This window comes from Tigriopus californicus, chromosome 7 (assembly GCF_007210705.1).
Source record: "Tigriopus californicus strain San Diego chromosome 7, Tcal_SD_v2.1, whole genome shotgun sequence".
Taxonomy (NCBI): domain Eukaryota; kingdom Metazoa; phylum Arthropoda; class Copepoda; order Harpacticoida; family Harpacticidae; genus Tigriopus; species Tigriopus californicus.
In genome coordinates this window covers 410,986-430,365 of record NC_081446.1, presented here as the reverse complement: position 1 = coordinate 430,365, position 19,380 = coordinate 410,986, and the positions used below count along the sequence as shown (strand labels likewise).

Below are 19,380 nucleotides of genomic sequence, written 5' to 3'. Positions count from 1 at the left end.
CCTCTTCCATCAAAGAAAACTCTTTTCCAATTGGTTCATGTATGGCCGTTACATGTCTTCCGTTTTTGGGTCAGCTGATATCTGGCGTAGGAAATCCCAAATGGGAAAATAGATCCTGTTCATCCACAGGCAAGTGCAAGCACAAAATCAACAAAAACCATGAGGATAGGTTGAGTGAATATGTGGTCCCCATGCGACAGTAAGTACAATGCATAGATATGTATATGCCATGACAGGATCCATTCCATGCTATTGCAAACAAGTAGTTACCTATGATCAATACAAACAATGAACTATATCATTTGTTGGGGATTTAAAAATAGCGGTATCATGACATTAAATTGACTAAAACATTGCTTGTGACTATTTTATCAATCATCATGGAAAATCAAATCACACGTTCCAGCCAGCACTTTTTGAAATGATTTTGCGCAAATAAATAGCAAAAAAACGTCTATGGACACCATTAGTACGATAGGCTCTGACACTTTTGTTAGATGGGGCAGTCAATAAATCCTCTCATGAATTTCCTTTTTTGAGTATTCTTTTTACTTGAATGCCTTTATTCAACAATTGTGACCTTGTTTTCATTGAAAAACTATCGTCTTATTTGCAACCAACTTTGAAAGAAATTGGTTGGACCATATCGCCGCAATAGGGGAAGCAAAGTTGATAACCCTTTATAAAATTCATCCTGTAGATCAAACTTCGAAGCAGACTCATACCTAAGGGACAAAAAATTCAAACAGGTCCAAGCATCATGTGATCAAAATTGCCTTCCATTAAATATGTTTTTGTCCAACGAAAAACCAAAAGCTGAAATTCATCTAATTCAAAAATTGTCATTTGGCCAAAAAAATTCACAATACTCGTACATGACCAAAATAAGACAAATCTTTAAAAATTGAAACATTATAAGCGTGAAGGAATTAAAATTTATTTGTTTTGTTTCATTACTCGTTTCTTGCTTCAGCATCAGAGCTTGTGTGCCTCAGATAACATATGATCTTCCAGTACAATTGTAGCGAATTTTTTTTTCCTCACTCCAATCTGAATCCAAAGATTATCACGCAATCCACTCTGAGTCAGATGCATAGCTCTTCTGAGCACAAGACAAAAGAGAAAAAGGAACACTGAAGAGATTTACAAATATTGGTCCTAAAGTAACTACAATGATTATTCACTTCCTCTATAATTTGCAACTTTATTCCTTCTCAATTTCTTACACATGATCTAGGCATTTTAGCATGGGTCATGTGAAGTTTAATGTCAATCAGTTCAATCTAAGATTCACTCCTTTGGTTTAAGAAATTGGGCTCTGGCCTCCCAACTCTCTGGGAGCAATCCTTCTGATTACTGCTTTTGGGGAAGTTGGAGATGGAGTTCTGTAAAGTTCCTCAAAACCGTATCGACATCCTAAATTGGTCAATTGCAAGGAATGGGCCATATTGTCTGTGGCGGAGATAAAAAGCTCTGTCAGGCTTTCCCATTCCGTAAAATGGGAAAGAACTTTGCCAGACAGTTAATATCGTGATCGCTTCGGACGGGTTCTCAGATAGGCTTTAGAGTGATCCACGTTTGTTGTGGCGATCAGAGGACCCGCAATAATCATGAAGGCGTTTGTAAAAAAGTGCTCCTTCTCAAGCAACGATTCAATGTCGAAGACATAGCTGCATGTTCCACTCACAGAGAAATGTTGGCAATCATGGTGTTTTACACTGATCCAGCAATCAGTCGCATGTTTTTTGCGAAAGGGATAACCCATTTAACCGACATTAAATCAAGCTGCCGTTTCCATCTTGAGGATGAGTAGTTCCGTGAGATAGCTCCGGAAGATTACCGTTAACGTCTACAGAGCTTGCCAAGACATGAATATTCGATTTCGCGTCCACTGACATCCGAGGACTGATCCACGGATAGCGGCTGCAGATGCTAGATCTCGTCATTTTGATAACGAAAATTGGTTTTTAGATTAGATTTTTTAGATTACGACGGCTTCAATGGCATCCAGACATTTGCTTCACGTGAAATTGAAATTGATCTTTTGCCACATTGGACAACAAAAAGTGCGAAAGATTTGCTTCAAAATTCGGGGCTGACATCCCATTTGCCATTGGTATTAATGTAATTAGCCTCAATTGGAGAAATCTTGGCTATTTCTATGCCTGCCCTCCCTCCCGGTTAATTGTCCCTTCTTTGAAGCAAGCTGCTTTCCAAAAAGCAAAGGGAATTTTTGTAGTCCCATTGAGGGAGGCTTTACATTTCTGGCCCTATCTTTTACCCGATAGGCATCATTTTTGTGCAATGGTGCGTGGTTTTTTACGTTTCAGGCCAATATGTCTTGTAAGAGAATATGTTCAAAGTGACACCTTTCACGGTAAGTCAGAATTTGATCTGATCTTTCTTGATTTGAACGGCAATGTAACATTACCATTCGGGCCTGGGGACTGCTCATTAGTTGAATAAAATGAAATTGGCCCCTCAAAATTGATTGCCGGCTAAGACTTCGCCTTTGATTACAAGGCTTCGTTTGTCACGTTTGGATTCCTTGCGGGACACCATGAAAGAGGCTTCAAAGTCTAGGGCTACTTCCTTGGGTTCAATACCATGGAACGTTGGAGCGGTTTTGCTCTTTTGCTCGGTTTTATGACCAACCCTATCTCCCTGCCACCCCCCTTGCCTTTGATAGATATCTTGCTCGCTTAACATCCGACGGTAAAGGACCTGTTTCGGCAAACATGGATTTGGCCTCAATTAATGCTTTCCATGAACGACATGGGATCACATTCCCTACCAGAGATCCAATAGTCCGACTAACGTTACAAGGAATAGCTCGTTCTCACGGGACGGTTACATGCCAGACAAAGGCAATGACGAAACAGATTCTTCGGAAAATAGTCGCTCCTGTTTTGAAGCGCCTTTGCGGGCCGTCGGGACACGTTGTGCCATTAAATGAAGTGAGGGGGGCTTGGTTCGAGCTGGTGGCATTTTTCTCTTTGTCACGATTCTCTGATCTTCGTAGAGTGCAAACGCAAAATGCAATCGTGTCAAATAATCAAGTAAAGATTCTATTTCTTACAAGAAAGAACGACGACATGCACTCTGGTCATGCAGCTCAGCTTGTTGCAACAGATGGGAGTTTATGCCCTGTGCCCCTCACTTAAATGTACTTTGCTCGAATTTCCACTCATCCTCGATCTCCAATTCTTCCAGGAATTAAAGCGAAGGAAATGCGTTGTATTGCCTGTGGCTTATAGTGGAATGCGTCCCCATCAAAAATGCATGTTGGAAAGAGCGGGTTTCCATCCAAACCCTTTGGGCTGCACTCGGGGCGCGTGGGCGGGGCTATGGTTTTGCATGATGCAGGATATAATTGGACGGACATTGGCGCTTTCGAAGGCTGGGCGACGGGGAGCTTAATACCCGACAAGTATTGCTGACAAGCTACCAGAAGACGTGCTATTATGGGAATCTCCTTTTCCTTGTAAGCAATGGTTGGACCATCCATGTCGAGACTTTCTCTGTGAGAGCCAATAAAGCTTGGGATAGTTCTGTTTTTTTTGAGATTTCATTTGCAGCAGGCATGATACCAACAAAACTGATAACAATATCCGTCTACCTTTCAAGGTAACTAAATGCCTCTGGTAAATGGTTTCTTAATAAATTTTCAACTGGTTCATGATTCATGACCACACACTAGAGCAGTCAGTACCCTCTGGGCAGAATGACCTTCGTCATTGAGATGACTCAGGTAAGAGAAATATATATTTCGTATGAATTTAAGGAATATGAAAGTACATTTTCCATTACTTGTATGAGTTTTCCATAATCTTCACACATTTCTATGCGACTTCGGGGGGAGTTTTGATATTCTATCCATATCTATTTTCAAATTATTCGATCTATTCCTATGTTTACCAAATCATACATTACTAAGTGGAACCTAAGAAGCATAGTAAAAGTACAAGCCAGATTGTAGCAATATATAAGTTGAATACCAAAAGTAAGCCAAAACGACCATGTGCGAGTGCTAAAAAATGCATAATTTCTCGGCTTTAAGGACTTTGTCCAAAAGAAAAGGCTAAAATTGTTTAACGATTTTGGCAAAAATACCTGTTAAGCAGTGACTGAATTGACAAAGGTGGTATATTTTTAATCGATCAAATTGTTTATGCCCTGGCACGTGCATCAGCAATTTGCGAGTAGCATTAGCTTGCTATTTCAGTTAAACTTTCAATTTCTTCTTGTAGATTGTCATTTCTCCCAACCAGAGCTTTACATTTTTCCTCATCGCCATAGAGATGTTTGATCCAAACGCTATTTTTGGGATTGCACAATCTATAGACTATTACTTATGCCAAAGTATCGCTTGTCTAATACATGTTCATTCATTAGTTTAGACAATGAGGACTGCCAATCAATTCCTAATAATTGTCGTCCCTCTTTTTCTTACCTCCAACTCTTTGGAAGTGTTCAAATTCAAGAAAAGGGACCTACCCTTGGGATCCTTCATGGAAGTTGGTCACTTTGGACCAATTGACTTGTTGCCTTGCATTTTGAGATCTACTTTGAGCGGTTCCAATGCTGTGTGGATCAACAAAAACTCATGCGAAACTGGAAATTTGAATTTGAATTATGAAGGAGTTACTGAAGAAGCGCAGGAATCCTTCTTTGTCAATGAGTGTAAGTTGTGACTGTTTGGTTTAAAGTATTTAGGGTGATTGCTTTGACCTTGTGAATAGCACGTTTAGTGTTAATTTGCATCTACCAAATTGCCAAATTACAACCTCAGATTGATACAGATTTAACATACTGTTCAATTTGCCACATAAAACGTGCAGAAAATGAAAGCAAAAAAGTTGTACCCAAACAATGGTTGAAGCACTATTCAAGGTTGACTTGAGTTCAATATAGATCGGAAAAGCATGCTGAAGATTCGGGAAAAACTTCATGTTGATTTGTAAAAAGCGCTCAGTGTTTATTTTTAATATGATAACATCGCTTATCTAGTTTGATGACCCTAGGAAACTCGTTCAAATAAATGAAGCATTGCTGAGCACATGAAAAGAGAAAAAGAAGAAGAAGATGCAACAATAGGCCCATTCTCATGAGTATGCTCCTCAAGTTTCAGAAAATAATGCACAACCTCTCAATTTCTTTAGTTTTAGTTTATTATGCATTTTATTATGAGTACCCCTGTGAAGTTAATTTTTAATGCATAAATTGGTCTGATATCTAATCTGCAATATACGTGAGTGATTACAGCGCTGAAGGGCCAAACATGGGGCATGATGAGGTGATAACTGACTGCTATGCAGGGGAATTTGAGTTGTTTGGGGACAACCTCCTTCTCTTCGATCATAGGGCGCTATACGAAACGAGCACGTCGACCAGATCAATTATCCTCAAAAACAATGGCCGATGCTGCCCAAAAAGACGTGTCTGGCAACTCTGTCATCACAACCAGGTTGTAAATCAAATATTGGTATCTTGGGTAGAGCGAGGGCCCAATCAACTACATTTCAACATTTCGGTTTGCACATACTTAAAATTTCGTGAAAAAGATAAATGTCAGTTCATTAACGGAAAAGCAACAGTGTCAGAGCGAAGCAAGTGTTTTGAGGAACAGTTTTGCCAGGAAAATTAAGTTTTTCAAATTTCTTGAAAGTCATAGTAAGTCCATTTTTAACAAATCAATCATGCACCTAATGTCCATTTACCCCAAAAATCATGAAAATACGTCAAGATTTGCCTATTTTTTAAAGGAGTAGTTATTTACTCAAGCAAAACTTTGAAATAGAGTATCTTAAGAAATTGCGAAGATTATAGAACTCTTTGAGATGGATGCAATAGAGAAGAAGGTGCTTGGTAATATATCCACAATTTATTTCATACCTACATGTACTTTAAACAAACTCAAGTGGTAAAATGTCACACTTTTTGATAAAATTGACCATAATTCTTGAAAATTGTCATGATTTTTTACAAATATTGGCAGTTTTTGCTGATATGGCTGAAATTGCATAATGAATTGCGGAAAACTGTCTAATATTGCTATCAAAATTGCAAATTTTGAAGAATAATCTTGGATATGCAAGTTTCTTGCAAAATTTGCACAATTTGCAGGATGCAAGTTTTGGCCGGCCCTACTCATGACCACCATGAACTATCGAATTCCAATTAGCATTTTTTAGCATTGATTTTGCACAAACTATCTTTGACGGCTGAAAAAAACTGGCCAGCCTGACCCGGGCTATCTTAGCCTTAGTACACGTACTGAGTTCAGCCATGGACTTCTAGAGCCGTGGACTGCGAACGGAAGCAAAAAAATTGTACCCTAAACATTCCATTTACTCCAAATAAGCACTTGATACTACCACTAGATCTCACTCACTAGATGAACTAGGCCAGATTTGAGCCCAAAATTAGGCTTACGGAACTCAGGAGATATGTCCAAGGTTATGTTGTAAACACTACATAAAATTCGAATTGCTCTTGGTCAACAATAATAAGCTTTTGACAACATAACCTTGAAACGAACCACTTAATTATGAATAACATAAGAATGGCCTGCCTTTAATAAAAGAGATTTACGTTTCGTATTTTATTACGCTAAATCGAAAAGTGGCTGAGAGTTGCTACTACCAAGAGCTGGCCGATTTCGTGGGAAGCTCTTTCTCAGTCCATATTTCTAAAAGTTCGTGGTTGCACACAATTGCAGTGGAATTTTGAACCTTCCCTTCCATTTCCAAACAATGCGTTAATATGGGTCCCAGATCCAAGCAAACCACATTTTGATGAAAAAGATGTGCCTCCAAGAATTACATGTGGCTTTGGTTACCCTTCAGGCACTTTTTAACGTACTTTGAATGTTCTAAACACCAATTCACAAGCTACTTCTTATGTTTTCATTTGAAAATTATATAGCTTGTTTCTGCTGTTGCTGTGATTGCGCTTTATGATGCCTGAACAGTAACTTCAGCCTCACAACTGACCTTTTAGGGACAATTTTTTACTTATATGTTTGTTTTGGATCTAGGACACATGTAAAGTTAACTTTTTGGAACGGAATTGAAGGTTCAAAATTCCACCGCGATGGTGCGCTGAACTCATTGTCGAACTCTTCTGATACAGGGCACTAGGCTAGTCCATCAGTCTACATATTGTCCCATTTTGGGTTGGAATTCAGCTAGATAAAATTTATATATGTAAGATCAGGGGATTCACTTTCTTACAAAACCTAACCCTTTCTCAGTCATCTGTGGCTTACTTGTGATGCTCACATCGCCTAGAGTTGGTGGATCAGATGATGAATGTATACAATGCTAAATAAAACGTATGAATAAGCCATCTGGAACTGCTGACAGCTACATTACCAGTAAGGCTAACTCACTCTGTAAAACCAAATATGCAGTTTTTATTGATTTTTTTTGGTTGGCTGAAAATCAGATTTAGGAGATAACGCTTTTATGAGAATTTTGCCCGAAAAACAAATACTTCTTAACTTTTAATTCCGATAGATTTTCTTTTTCCATTTGTATTTCTCATAACTGGTGGTGCTTTAAAATTTTTACAATTATTTTCAGGTGATGGATGCGTTATTGATGAAAAGATAATATATGCTACATATCCCAATGTTGCCGTTAAGGGCAAGCTAATGATCTTGGGGCATTATGTAGCAGCAATTGACGCCCAAGCCTATTGCGAATCCATCAATTCCACGTTGGTGATGGTAAAAACAAGAGAAGAATTCGAAGCCCTTGCTGATTTAAAAGGTAAAACAGACTTTAACCCGTCTAGTTTTGCTTGTTCGTTAAACGTTATACTCTTAAATCTGTAAACATTTGTTTGACACTTAATATAAAATTGTTTGCCAATATTTCAGTTTAAGGCTCCAGAGCAATTTGAATCCAGTAGTTGTGGCTAGCTTTCAAAGAAAGTTGGAGTTGATCCAAGGTAGAATTAGGGGGCTCCATTGAGACAGATCAGTTGAAAAAGGAAAGTAGAGTAGTTCAGGAGGTAAGATCGTATCCGAAGGCATTTTTTTGTTATGCAAACTCTAAGAGAAAGATGGAACACCTTGTAGGGCCTTTTGAGGTCAATGGGGAAGTTATAGACAATGCAGAGTCTATAGCCAGTTCATCAGAGATCAGTTCTCTAGTGTGTTTTCAACTCCAAAGACTTCAGGAACAACAGCCCATTGCTCTATTGATGAGTTTGTTGAGATTGGCAAGGCTTGTCAAGTTGAGCGTTTAGATGATCTTGTAGTCACAGATCAAGATGCTTTACAGACTATCAGGGACTTGAGACTCTCGAGCTCTCCTGGTCCTGATGGTGTGACATCTCAGTTTCTGATGAGATGCTCACTGGTTCTCGCTCCTGTTTTCTCGTACTTGATGCGTTGTATCTTGGATCAGGGCAAGCTCCCCTCTTCTCTGAAGCTAGCTCACGTTGTTACAATTTTTCAAAGGGGGAAATAAGCCGCTTCCCAGTAACTATAGGCCGATTTATCTCACTTCAAATATTGCGAAGGTGTTTGAGAAGATCATGAAGTTCAAACTTGTTGAATTTCTTGGTATTCATGAAGTCCTTCCTCCTAGCCAGCATGGGTTCCGAGCACATTTTAGCACAGTTACCCAACTGATTGAGCATATAGAGCAGGTTATTGAGGGACTAGAGAGCCACGAATCCGTTGATGTAGTTTATCTCGACTTTGCCAAGGCCTTTGACAAGGTAGATCATGCTCTTTTAGTTAACAGGCTCCATGAGATTGGATCCAAGGCAAGGTTCTCAATTGGCTAAGGAGTTTCATTTCTGGTAGGAAGCAATTGGTTAAGGTTGAGGGATCCCTTAAATGGCATATATGATGTCAAGTCGGGTGTTCCTCAGGGCTTTATTTTAGGTCCTCCCCTGCTATGCTGATGTTACAAGCTTAGTTTGCGGTAACAATGGTCAGAATTCTGGTTGTTTGGTAGAGGTCCTAAAACAAATCGACTCTTTGGTTGCTGCGAGTTATATGACACTGAATGGAATGAAATTTCGCTGAATGACCTTTGGGTCGACGTCATTAGACAGTCCACTATTAGATGATGAAGGTAAGGACATTGAGCAGGTCTCATCCATATAAGATTTAGGTGTAGTCCTCCAAGATAATGGAAAGTTCGATGAGCATTACCAGTAAAAAGCTGGTAAAGCTTTTCAAACATGTGTTTGGATATATCGCACGTTTAAGCCCAGAGATAGTATCACGACGCTACCTCTGTACAAGTCGATTTTTCAGCCGCATCTTGAATATGCCTCTCCTATTTGGGCTCCCATTAGCTCAGCAGGTTTGCAAAAGCTAAAAAGTTGGGACTGTGCAGTATTCAGAGAAGGTACGAAAGGTATCTGATATTGTACATTTTCAAAACCATTCATGAGCTTTGTCCCAAACCAAGGATTGAGGGTCAATTGTAGTGACCGTAGGGGCTTAGCGTGCGTTTTGAAATCACCTTCAAGCCCTCGAGAATCCAGACTAGTAAGAACAATGAAATCCACCTCTCTTCTTTCTCGGGCTCCTTCATTGTTTAATTTGCTGCCCTCAAATATTCGTAGGTGTACGTTGGCGCTGATCCAGTAGCAGGATTTAAGTCAGACTTGGACAAGTGTTTGACTAAATTCCCGATCAACCTTATATTCAAGGGCTAGCCAGATCAGCCAACTCTAATTCGTTGGTCGATCAAATAATATATGTAAAAAAAAGTTAAGTAAAATGAATAAACTTTTTGTCTTGAACTGGTAAGGAAGTCAGCAAAAAAAGTTTTAAAAAAATAATCAAAATCTATTTTGCTACTCCCCTCGTTCCTATTGATGTGTCAGGTTTTTTTCGGAAATCTCATTGCTTAGGATTGCTATTTCGGGATATTCTACAACATTATTTGGCCAAATAAATACGAACTTGCCAAGAACTTATTTCAGTTAGTGTTGTCAAAAACAGGGCAAACCAAAGTTGGAGGTCTCTTTTTTTCATCTACCAAATCGTTCTTGAGCCGCCCAAATGAATTGATGTGATTGCAAGTAACATCGAAATGCAGCAGAGTATGTAAAGCTTGGATGGACAAAAGCTGATAACTAAGGTTAGAAGAAATTAACAACAATATAATCAGATGCAATTCCATTTCAAATAAGACACGCCATTTTGTCCCCTTTTCAGCTGTTTTCTACCACTTTCTTCCAGTTATTGCCCTCTTGCGCCATTTTCTGTCAATCTATCCAATTTCTACACTATCTATCATCAACGTCCATTTTTACCATTGCTGACTTTACGTCCTCATAAACGCCACCCTTTTTTGTTCAGGATGTCGAAATAACCTATGGGAGAGAGTTCGAATATTTGATGATATACTTTTTACATGGAGGCCTATTCAGAATGTCACGAAGCTTTCCGTCGTTCTGTTGAGGTATTCCTTGTAGGTTCACTTCCTAATAAATAATTGTCTTTAAATCTTTGGCCAAGATCATTGTAATATGCAGCTTTGACAACTATTACTTTGTCAGAATGTTATTTTCTGCAATTTGAGCAAAAGAACGGCCTGCTTTGTTAATTTTCCTCTAAGTTGCCGAGGCGAATGGGCATATGTACATACATACTACCCAGCACAAGTAACAGAAAAAGAGGTTCCGGTTGACATAGTTTAAGGCATTATGAAATTCTTGAGCAAGCCGGAATTTGAAAAGTCAATAGCATGTTTGGCCTTGAAGAATTCTGACTGGCCATCAGCACCCCCTCCAACGAAAACTTCTTATGTTTGTTACATCTTGCCACTTGTTTCTCCACAGGAAATGAAGATGTACATATTGGTCTGATGTTTAAAGGAAATATGCAAGGTTCTTGTGAACATGGAGATTGTCAGGACCTCCAATGGATTGATGGCTCAGCTTGGAAATTCAGCCCAGAAATCTATACTGGATTGTTCATCAATGAAAACTCCCAACACATTATCATGGTTAAACAATTGGAACAAAACCGCTTTCACGATACCCCAAGCTCCACGTTTATTAAAGCTGCTTGTCAAGTTTCTTGCAAATGTGAATAAAACCCTTGCTCATGCTTCAAGTTTCATGCACAAACACACAAAAGAGTTTGCTTAAGTTTAAAACCTTTTTTTTTTAAAGTTCTGTATTGATATGGAAGGGGCAGCCCTCAACAAGGTGTCAAAAATGCTTTACTGAATGATGGACAGCAGCCAACTCACGGTCAAAGGCACTTTACTTGCGCTCAGCACTGGAGAGCGGCTTTTGACAAAAACCCAATAGGACGCCGCTTCCCGTCGGCGCCCAACTGGGCGAGTTCAGCGCCAATGGCATAGTTGGAGACGTCCACCGTGAGGGTAGTTTCAACCCCATTGACAGGGTGGGCGAGTAGGACGGCGTTGGCCAGCACGTCTTTTACGGCGTCCACCAAGGCCTGGAATCCATGCGTGATGTCCACGGCACAATCCCTGGCGGCGTCGGCCGTGGCTGCATGGAGCCGGCCGAGATGCTGAGCCGACCGTGGCCAGAACCTACAATAGAAATTGACTATGCCCAAAAACCGTTGCACCAGCTTTTTGGCGTGGGCAAATCCCTGACGGCAGCAACTCGGTCCCCAAGGGGACGGGTGCCCGCAGTGGACACGCTGTGGCCGTGGTAGACCACTTCTTCCCTACCAAAGCGGCATTTCGCACGGTTGATGGCAATGGTGGCTTTCTTGAGGCAAGTGAAAACGTCACGGAGGTCGTCCTCATGCTCATCAGCAGAGCGGCTGGCAATCAGGACATCATCAATGTAAATGAACACAAAGGGTAGGTCACCAAGCACTTGGTACATTAACCAGGGCCGCATTCTTAAGCCCAAAAGGCACACGCAAAAACCCAAAAGACCAAATGGGGTGATAATGGCCGTCTCCTTGATCTCAGCCTCTGCCATGAGGATCTGGTGGAAACCTTTCACCGGATCCACCACGGAGAAACATGAACACAAAATCATGAAGATGTGGGATTGGATAGCAGTCATCCTCAGAGGCAACGTTAAGTGCCGTGTAGTCCTCGCAAGGGCGCCAAGAGTGGTCCGCCTATGGGACCATATGGAGGGGAGAGGCCCAGGGTGACAAGGATCTCCGGATAATGCTAAGGCATTCCATCTTTTGAAACTTGGACTTGGCAATGGTTAACCTTTCACCGTCAAGACGGCGGGCACGAGCATGCACAGGCGGTCCCTGGGTTGGTATGTGATGTTCGACGCCATGGGCCACAGAGGTGACGTCAAACTTGGGGTCTAGGAGAGAGGGGAACTCACTTAGGACCCGGAGGAAACGTGGGTCGTCAATACCTGCAGGCCTGATGCCAGCGACGTTGGCGTTGAGGCCGGTCTTGGCGGCGTCACCCTTGAGGACAAGGTAACATTCTCGCTTGATTAGGACCTGGCGCTGTATAACAATAGCAAGGTCATGGAGCACAAAAATGTCTGCCTCAAGAATGGGCTGAGCAACCTCAGCCACATGGTGCTCGTGTTCAAAGGTCTTGTCACCAAACTTGAGATGGAGAATCCGCGTACCAAAGGTAGCAATGGTGGAACCGTTGGCGGCAACCAAAGGTGGGGTCCTTGTCCTCCGGCGGTCGGACGCCGAGGCAGGGAAAACCGACACATCGGCACCAGAGTTGACAAGAAATTGAGCATCAGAATGTTGACACATGACTGAAAAAGTTTGCTTCACAAAAGAGCCCTCAGAAGATGAGGATCCTCTAGCAGCATTGACTCCGGTCTTTTTTTACGTTCAATGAGGAATACAAGAAAGGGGGCGTGGCTAGTCGCGGCCTTAACCGCGCCCCTTGGCGGTGTTGCCGTTTCCGTTTCTCTGCCGGTTGTTGCCGTTGTTGATGCTGCGCTTGTCCTGCCCTTGCCAGGCACAGGTGTCGCAGTATGTGTGGGCGTCACTACCGTACCTGGCGTGGACGTTGCAGAAATTCGGATGTGGCCCACCCTTGCAGACGCCCCTTCCCCCCCTGCCGCGTGAAACAGCGCCTCCCTCTACAAGGTGGCGAGACATCAAGTACTCCCAAAGAACAGGAGAGTCCACATCAAAGAAGTTGGTGCCAGAGGGCTTGAAGTCACAGGCATTGGACTCAAAAGAGGACACAGTGCTGATTGTATCCCTCCTGACAACGTCAAGCTCAAGGATACGGTCAACCTCCTTGGCAAGTTTGGGCAGGGACAGGGCCGTGTGACCCGAGGTGGGGAGCATGTGGCGAACGTCCCCGGGCAACAAGTTCAAGAAATACCTGCGGAAAACCGTGGCAGGATCCGGCGCCAACCCCTCCAGATATTGGAGAGTAGAGAACGCACCATCGTCATTTAGGCTGTGGACGCTGAAAAACAGGGCGTTTGTCTTCACCTCAGTCCTCCCACAGGTATCCTTGAGCCGCTTCACCAGGAGAGAGTAGCAGTTCTCACCGTTGGGCACTGTGGGCGCAGACACGCCTTCAAGGCGAATGGTTTTCAATTCGGCAACGACATGGTTCGGCAGAGCCTGCCGCATCTTCTTGAACTTGGTGCTGTTGGCCGTGATAGCGGGCACGTGGGACTCAAAGGAGTCTTCCACTTGCATGATCTACATGTCGATTTTGTCCTCCCAGAACATTGGAGCGCGGTAGACGGCCTGGACAGAGGCAAGGCTTATGGCCGCACTATCCACGGCACTGGGTACGGCGGCGCGGGCGGCAGTCGCTGCGGTAGTCTGGGCGGTAAAAAAAGGAGGTGGCCATGGCCATGAATCTCCGACATGTCAACGGATTTCACTTTCCTTGCCATCTCTATATGTGTTTGGCTATTGAGACTCTCTGACTCCAGAAATTTAGCCCTGAAGCCAATTTGGGCGTTGGCTCAGGGAGAAAGGTCACAAGTGTCACAATGATCACGTCGGGGTCACCACTGTGGCGTCGTGGAAATGAAGGCCGTTACTGGGGAAATTGACCGAGCTTTATTCTCCGTAGCCACTCCAACAAAACATACTACTAACAAAAACACACAGCTCTCCTCTTTCACCCACTCCAAAGACACGCGGGAAATTTGAATAAGCCAGTCGCTACATTATAATCACTTTAACCAAAAAAGTTATCTTTCTGACCCCTACTAATTATCTTGTTTATTGTGCATAACAGAAATGTTGAATGAATTCAAAACCCATTGGGCAATGATGCAATTGCTTGCAAGTTCTGATTGAAAATCGATATCAAAATATTTGATTGGGTGGTTTCACCTGTAGAAGTACCAAATATTTCCGAAATTGTTAGACAAGCTTTCAGACAAATGTTTCTCGTGTAGATACACTAATTCTAATTGAACAATGGGTTTACACCAGAACCGTCTTGGAGCAGCAAAGATTTCAAATCTACGCATTACCGCATAATGCTACCTAGAGGTCGCCGGGACTTTTTTGGAATACATTGGAGCAACGCCGATGGGTTTTTTGACTACTATGAGTGGAACGTTTGCTTATTAGGCATAAATGCCATAGTTCGAACCTTGGAGAGATCATGCGACCTACATTGGCCTATCTTTACCGTCAGGGGATAAAAGCAGTAACTCACACTCTGTACCTATATGGACGATGTATCACCCCTTCATTCCATGCACATGACTTTTATCAGTAACACGTTGGCAATGTTGGATTTATTGAATCCGTAGCCAAGGTCGTGCCCCCAACCCAGAATGTTGTCTTTCTCGGCTTAATAAACGATAACAGACGTCTTAAATATCGCGTTCCGGAGAACAAGCTGATGCGAATGAAATCTGAAGTTCTGATGTTTTAAGATTCCACTCATATACCAATTTGGGCGGGTCAATTCGCTTTATGGGATGTTGGCTAGTTGTCGTTTGGTCTTATTATCCATCTCCTCACTCAACAGGCCAAAGAGCATTTCCTGCGCCTTGCCTACAGTTGGTTGGTGGGTGTAATGCGCTTTCAGAATATTAAGTCAGAACTGTCGTTCTTATTTGATTGTAAAGAGGACATTAAAGACTTTCTTTTCGGTAGTAAGGAGTTGATTGTGGGTACATTTTGAATCTTATTTTGAAGCAAGTTACCGTTCAACTTCAATAGTTCATCACTTTAACAGAGTTCAAGATCATTCAGTTGTACAGTATACTTTGACAAATCACGGAATTGACTTTGGGAGTCCAATCTCAAACTAAAACATGTAACACAGTAACAATTACTTCTTGTGGGTAAAGCAATATTGTAGGCACTCCCTGAGTGGGCATCAAAAATCACGGATGAAAAAATAAGGGATTAATCAAAAGTGTCCATACTTTTTCTTTTGATTAATGACATTGATATTTTGTTTGTAAGAAAGAGTTCATGTTGCCCAATCTACCTTGCCAAAGTACTAAACAAATCAAAGAATCAAAGGCGCAGCCTCTGACACGATGAATGTGAGTGTCAAAAAACCTTACTGAACATTAATTTCAGCGACATAACCACTATATTAGTCAAAATGAGTCTTCTTTTCTTTTGGGAGGGGTCCATGGTTTTTTTTTAACCGCTAGAGGGAATGTAATCCCCAGTGATATGAAAATGAAAAGTTACAATTCGTCTATTCATTACCTTCCAATCTTTATATGATATTTCTTCTACCAACGAGTTTGAGTTGACAGACCGAGCTAGTCCTTGAACCCAGAGTTGACTTAGAATGCTACTTAAGAATTTGTCCAAGTCTGACTTGATCAACAAGGCCTACGTATTCCCTACGAATAATAGATGGAAGCAAATTAAACAATGAAGGAGCCCGAGAAAGAAGAGATGTGGACTTCATTGTTCGAACTAGCCTGGATTCTCGAAGGCTTGAAGGTGCTTTCAAAACGCACATTAAACCTCTTCGGGCACTAGAACTTGAATTCTTGAAATATCGTTCTGAAATGAAATCAATCAATCAATCAAATTTGCTAAAAAAGGAGGAGACTCAAAATGCGTTGTGAGTTTTAAATATCTGAGGCTCGTCAATTACGTCAAGCGACCTATCAAACCCATCTTACACGGTGGAAAGAAATTAAGGGCCTCCTAAAATCTTTCTGGCAAGGTTTCTTCCCACTCAAAGATTTGTTTGACGTTGAAACCTAGGCTTTCATTAAGCCAACTGTTGAAAACGTAATAATAAATCTAACATAATAATGATCTAATTTGATCCTAGAGGCGATTGGCAATCCTCCAATTGTTGGCCATGAAGAAAATGTTTGAAAATTCAACAGAGCACAATTTTGGGGTCAGAACCAAAGCTAAAGACTTGCTAGAGCTTTGGATATAAAAACATTAGGTGGTCGCCAATCTCCTTCAATCTAACATTCGAATTTTCATGGTATAACGATATGTTTTGTAATAGTGCATTCCAATGAAACTGTGCGACTCAATATGATCCAACAATTCTTTTTTCAGAAGGCAAGACAGGAGGCCCTTAATTTCATTACACCCTGTAGTTGTCGAAAATACGAATAAAAAAATGAATTTTGTAATTGTAAGAAAAAAGGAAGTAATGCAATTACTCCCGATGTCTGAATAGTGAGAAGGTTATTACTAGCACCAAGACTCTTACAACATAGTTTGTAACCTGAACCAATTTGACACAATGCCTACAAAATAAAACAAATTATCACCGAATAATGTCGTGCCCTGTCAATGTTGTCCGTTTGATTTTTTATCTTATGAAGAAACTGAACTTTTGATAGGAAAGAATGACTTTATGCCACCCAAAGCACCTTTACAAAGCACTAGCTCAAAGGTGTCAATGTGAAACACTTGAGAAATTGAGTATTCGTTCGTTGATCCATGAAACATGAGCGGTTCCATATTTTTTAATGTATTACTTTTAGTCAATCTCACTGTTTGTTGCACCTCGACGAAAGTTTTCAAGTTCAAAAGACGAACAGTGCCATTGGCATCTTTTACCGAAACCAAAAAAAATACGACCAGTCACCTCATCACTTGTTTTGCCAGATGTTCTGCATCTAATGATTGTAATGCCTTGGTTTTTGATCATGGCCAGTGCATTCAAGGAATTGTAGATCTTAACCACTCTGATGATCCTCAAGATATGCAACACCGTGTTTACATAAAAGCAGGTGAGTACGAAGTATTTTTACTTGAACTGAACTTCCAGTATGACCAAAAAGATCCTGCCTGCCCTTTGACAAAATTTTTTGTATTTTCAACCCATTTCACTTCACTTTGGTTGAAGATTCTAAAAGGAAAGATGCTAGCGACATGGGCAATGCGACGTTTCTCCTGTGTTTCTCCTTCAACAAATCAAGTCATCAATATGTTTTGTACCAATTCAGACAAACACTACACTCAAAATGACGAAAGATGCTTCGATTAAATTCAAATCTCTAGTGTGGCTGTGTTTGAACAAATTGGATGGTGGTCAAAACCAATTTATTAAGCAATTGAAATCATATGAACAATCCCTCGCTGCACCCACTTGTCCTCAGGGACCAACACTTGTCTAGCCAATACTTATGCCCAAGAACAATCAACTTTGACACGTCCAATAAGCATTTTGTTGGTTGAAGGGCCACCCCAGCATCTTGGAGAGCTTGAAAAACTTGTCTGAGAAGGTTTAGATGTTCGGGTGCTGAAGAGCGGGCTATCCGAGAGTAGCGGCCAAGTACAAAAATAAGAAAGGCAATCCATGAAGCACATTTATTGCACGTTAGAAAGTTAGTAAGTATTCGCAAAAAGATATGTTAAAAGCTAAAAGCCAAATGATGTGATTACCACAGTAGTTGGCATGTCCTCCTCTGCCATTGGAATTTGATGATAGACTCTTGCCAAATCAATCATAGAAATATGCCCTTCCCCAAAGGATTAACGTTGAAATTCCCAATGGGGATCATTACTTACTGGGCATCATTGGTTGGCACATTGAGTGGCTTGAAATTGCCGCATGGTCTCCATGATCTGTCTCCTCTTATAACCACATGAACAAGCAACGCCCATGAAGACTTGCAGATGCAAATAATGCCTAAATTCCCCACTTTTCAAACTTGATTTTGGTAGCTGTAAGCTTTTTCTTGAGATAACTGGCGTATTTGGCCGAAAATAGAAGTTCGGGAGGTGGAGGTTAGTGTTGCACCCCATGTAATGTTGCTGAATGTTCGTGAAAATGCGAAATAGTTAAGTTGGGGAACCCATCAATAATGCGAGGAAATTGATCTTCCCCTGTTTTTATTGTACAAATACCAGCGATGGGTGGAGTAGCGGAAGTATTAGTAGCAAACACCTGAAACTGAGCGAGGTCAAACATATCCCTTCATATCTACAGCACGATTATTAAACACCAAGAAATTTGAGCATAAAATAAGCTGACAGACATTGACCAGATACATGTTTTTGAGTGACAGTATCAATAAGCACTACAATAAACGATGTGATTGTGTTTAGTCTGATACAACCAGAAATAATGAGATGGATATTGTTCCTAATGTACGGATTCCACCCATATCCATGGACGGTGAGGAGTGAGTGTGTGGGCATCAAAACCAGACAACAACAGTCTTCTAGTAACACGGGCTGTTATTGCATCCTCGTAGAATTATTCTTGTTTTCATTGCTTTGGAAACTTTTGCCTGGTTCAACATGTGACAAAGAGGATTGCTTCCTTTAGGTTGTCGAATTGAAGAAGAGAGACGCTTTGAAGCTTAAATTTTTGTTGTCTTTTGCATCAGTGTCCTTACATTTGATAAGGTATGTAATAGCCCTTCTTCTTCCAACTTTACCAAAGCTAAGAGAAAAAATCAGAGCCATTAAGGGCTGAAGGTTATGGTTCCATAATTTTCCTCATGATTTTTTTACGGTGTTTCAGTTTGTTTTCCAGAGAAGCTGCTTTATCATCAAGACAGCCACTCTCAAAATTGTGAACTGAATACCGGATCAACCACAAAGTTCTTTTGGTCATTGCGAAAGATGATTGTTTTATGGAGCGGCTGACTTCAATCAATTGATGAGTCGGCTGCTGCGGGTGACGCGGGTTTTCTCTCATGAAAGGGTAGTCCGCGTCGAGGAGGGTAGCAACTGCTTCACATTTAACCCACATCTCTGTTCCAAAACGAATACTGGGGATGATTGTATAATTACGAACTTTCGCGCCAATGTCGTGGCTTCAAAACGTGTATTAAGTCGGGAACCAATGCATTGACACATCCTTGATTAAGTCATGGATTTCTAGAAGACCTGGATGGCGCACGGCAAAAAGAAGGTGACCCATAGAGGGGAAAGAGGCGATCTCTCTCTTTGTTTGAAAGAGCACCCTTGACATCATTTTCAGTGCTTCTTTCTTCATGGAAAATACAAAAATATCAATAGTTACGAAT

The 19,380-nt window shown here is 41.3% G+C and overlaps 1 protein-coding gene across 1 annotated transcript; it reads left to right on the top strand.

Annotated features, from left to right (window-relative positions):
* Positions 1 to 4,412: 4,412 nt before the first annotated feature.
* LOC131883772 (uncharacterized) lies at positions 4,413 to 11,154 on the top strand. The gene is made up of 3 exons (XM_059231330.1): positions 4,413 to 4,683; positions 7,587 to 7,775; positions 10,819 to 11,154. The coding sequence occupies exons 1-3, from the start codon at positions 4,512 to 4,514 to the stop codon at positions 11,073 to 11,075; spliced, it is 618 nt and encodes a 205-aa protein (XP_059087313.1). The 5' UTR covers positions 4,413 to 4,511; the 3' UTR covers positions 11,076 to 11,154.
* Positions 11,155 to 19,380: the final 8,226 nt, after the last annotated feature.

Coding starts and splice junctions, on each gene's coding strand:
- LOC131883772 (XM_059231330.1), top strand. CDS start 4,512: ATGGAAGTTGGTCACTTTGGACCAATTGACTTGTTGCCTTGCATTTTG. Junction 4,684..7,586: donor ATCCTTCTTTGTCAATGAGT/GTAAGTTGTGAC, acceptor AATTATTTTCAG/GTGATGGATGCGTTATTGAT. Junction 7,776..10,818: donor AGCCCTTGCTGATTTAAAAG/GTAAAACAGACT, acceptor GTTTCTCCACAG/GAAATGAAGATGTACATATT.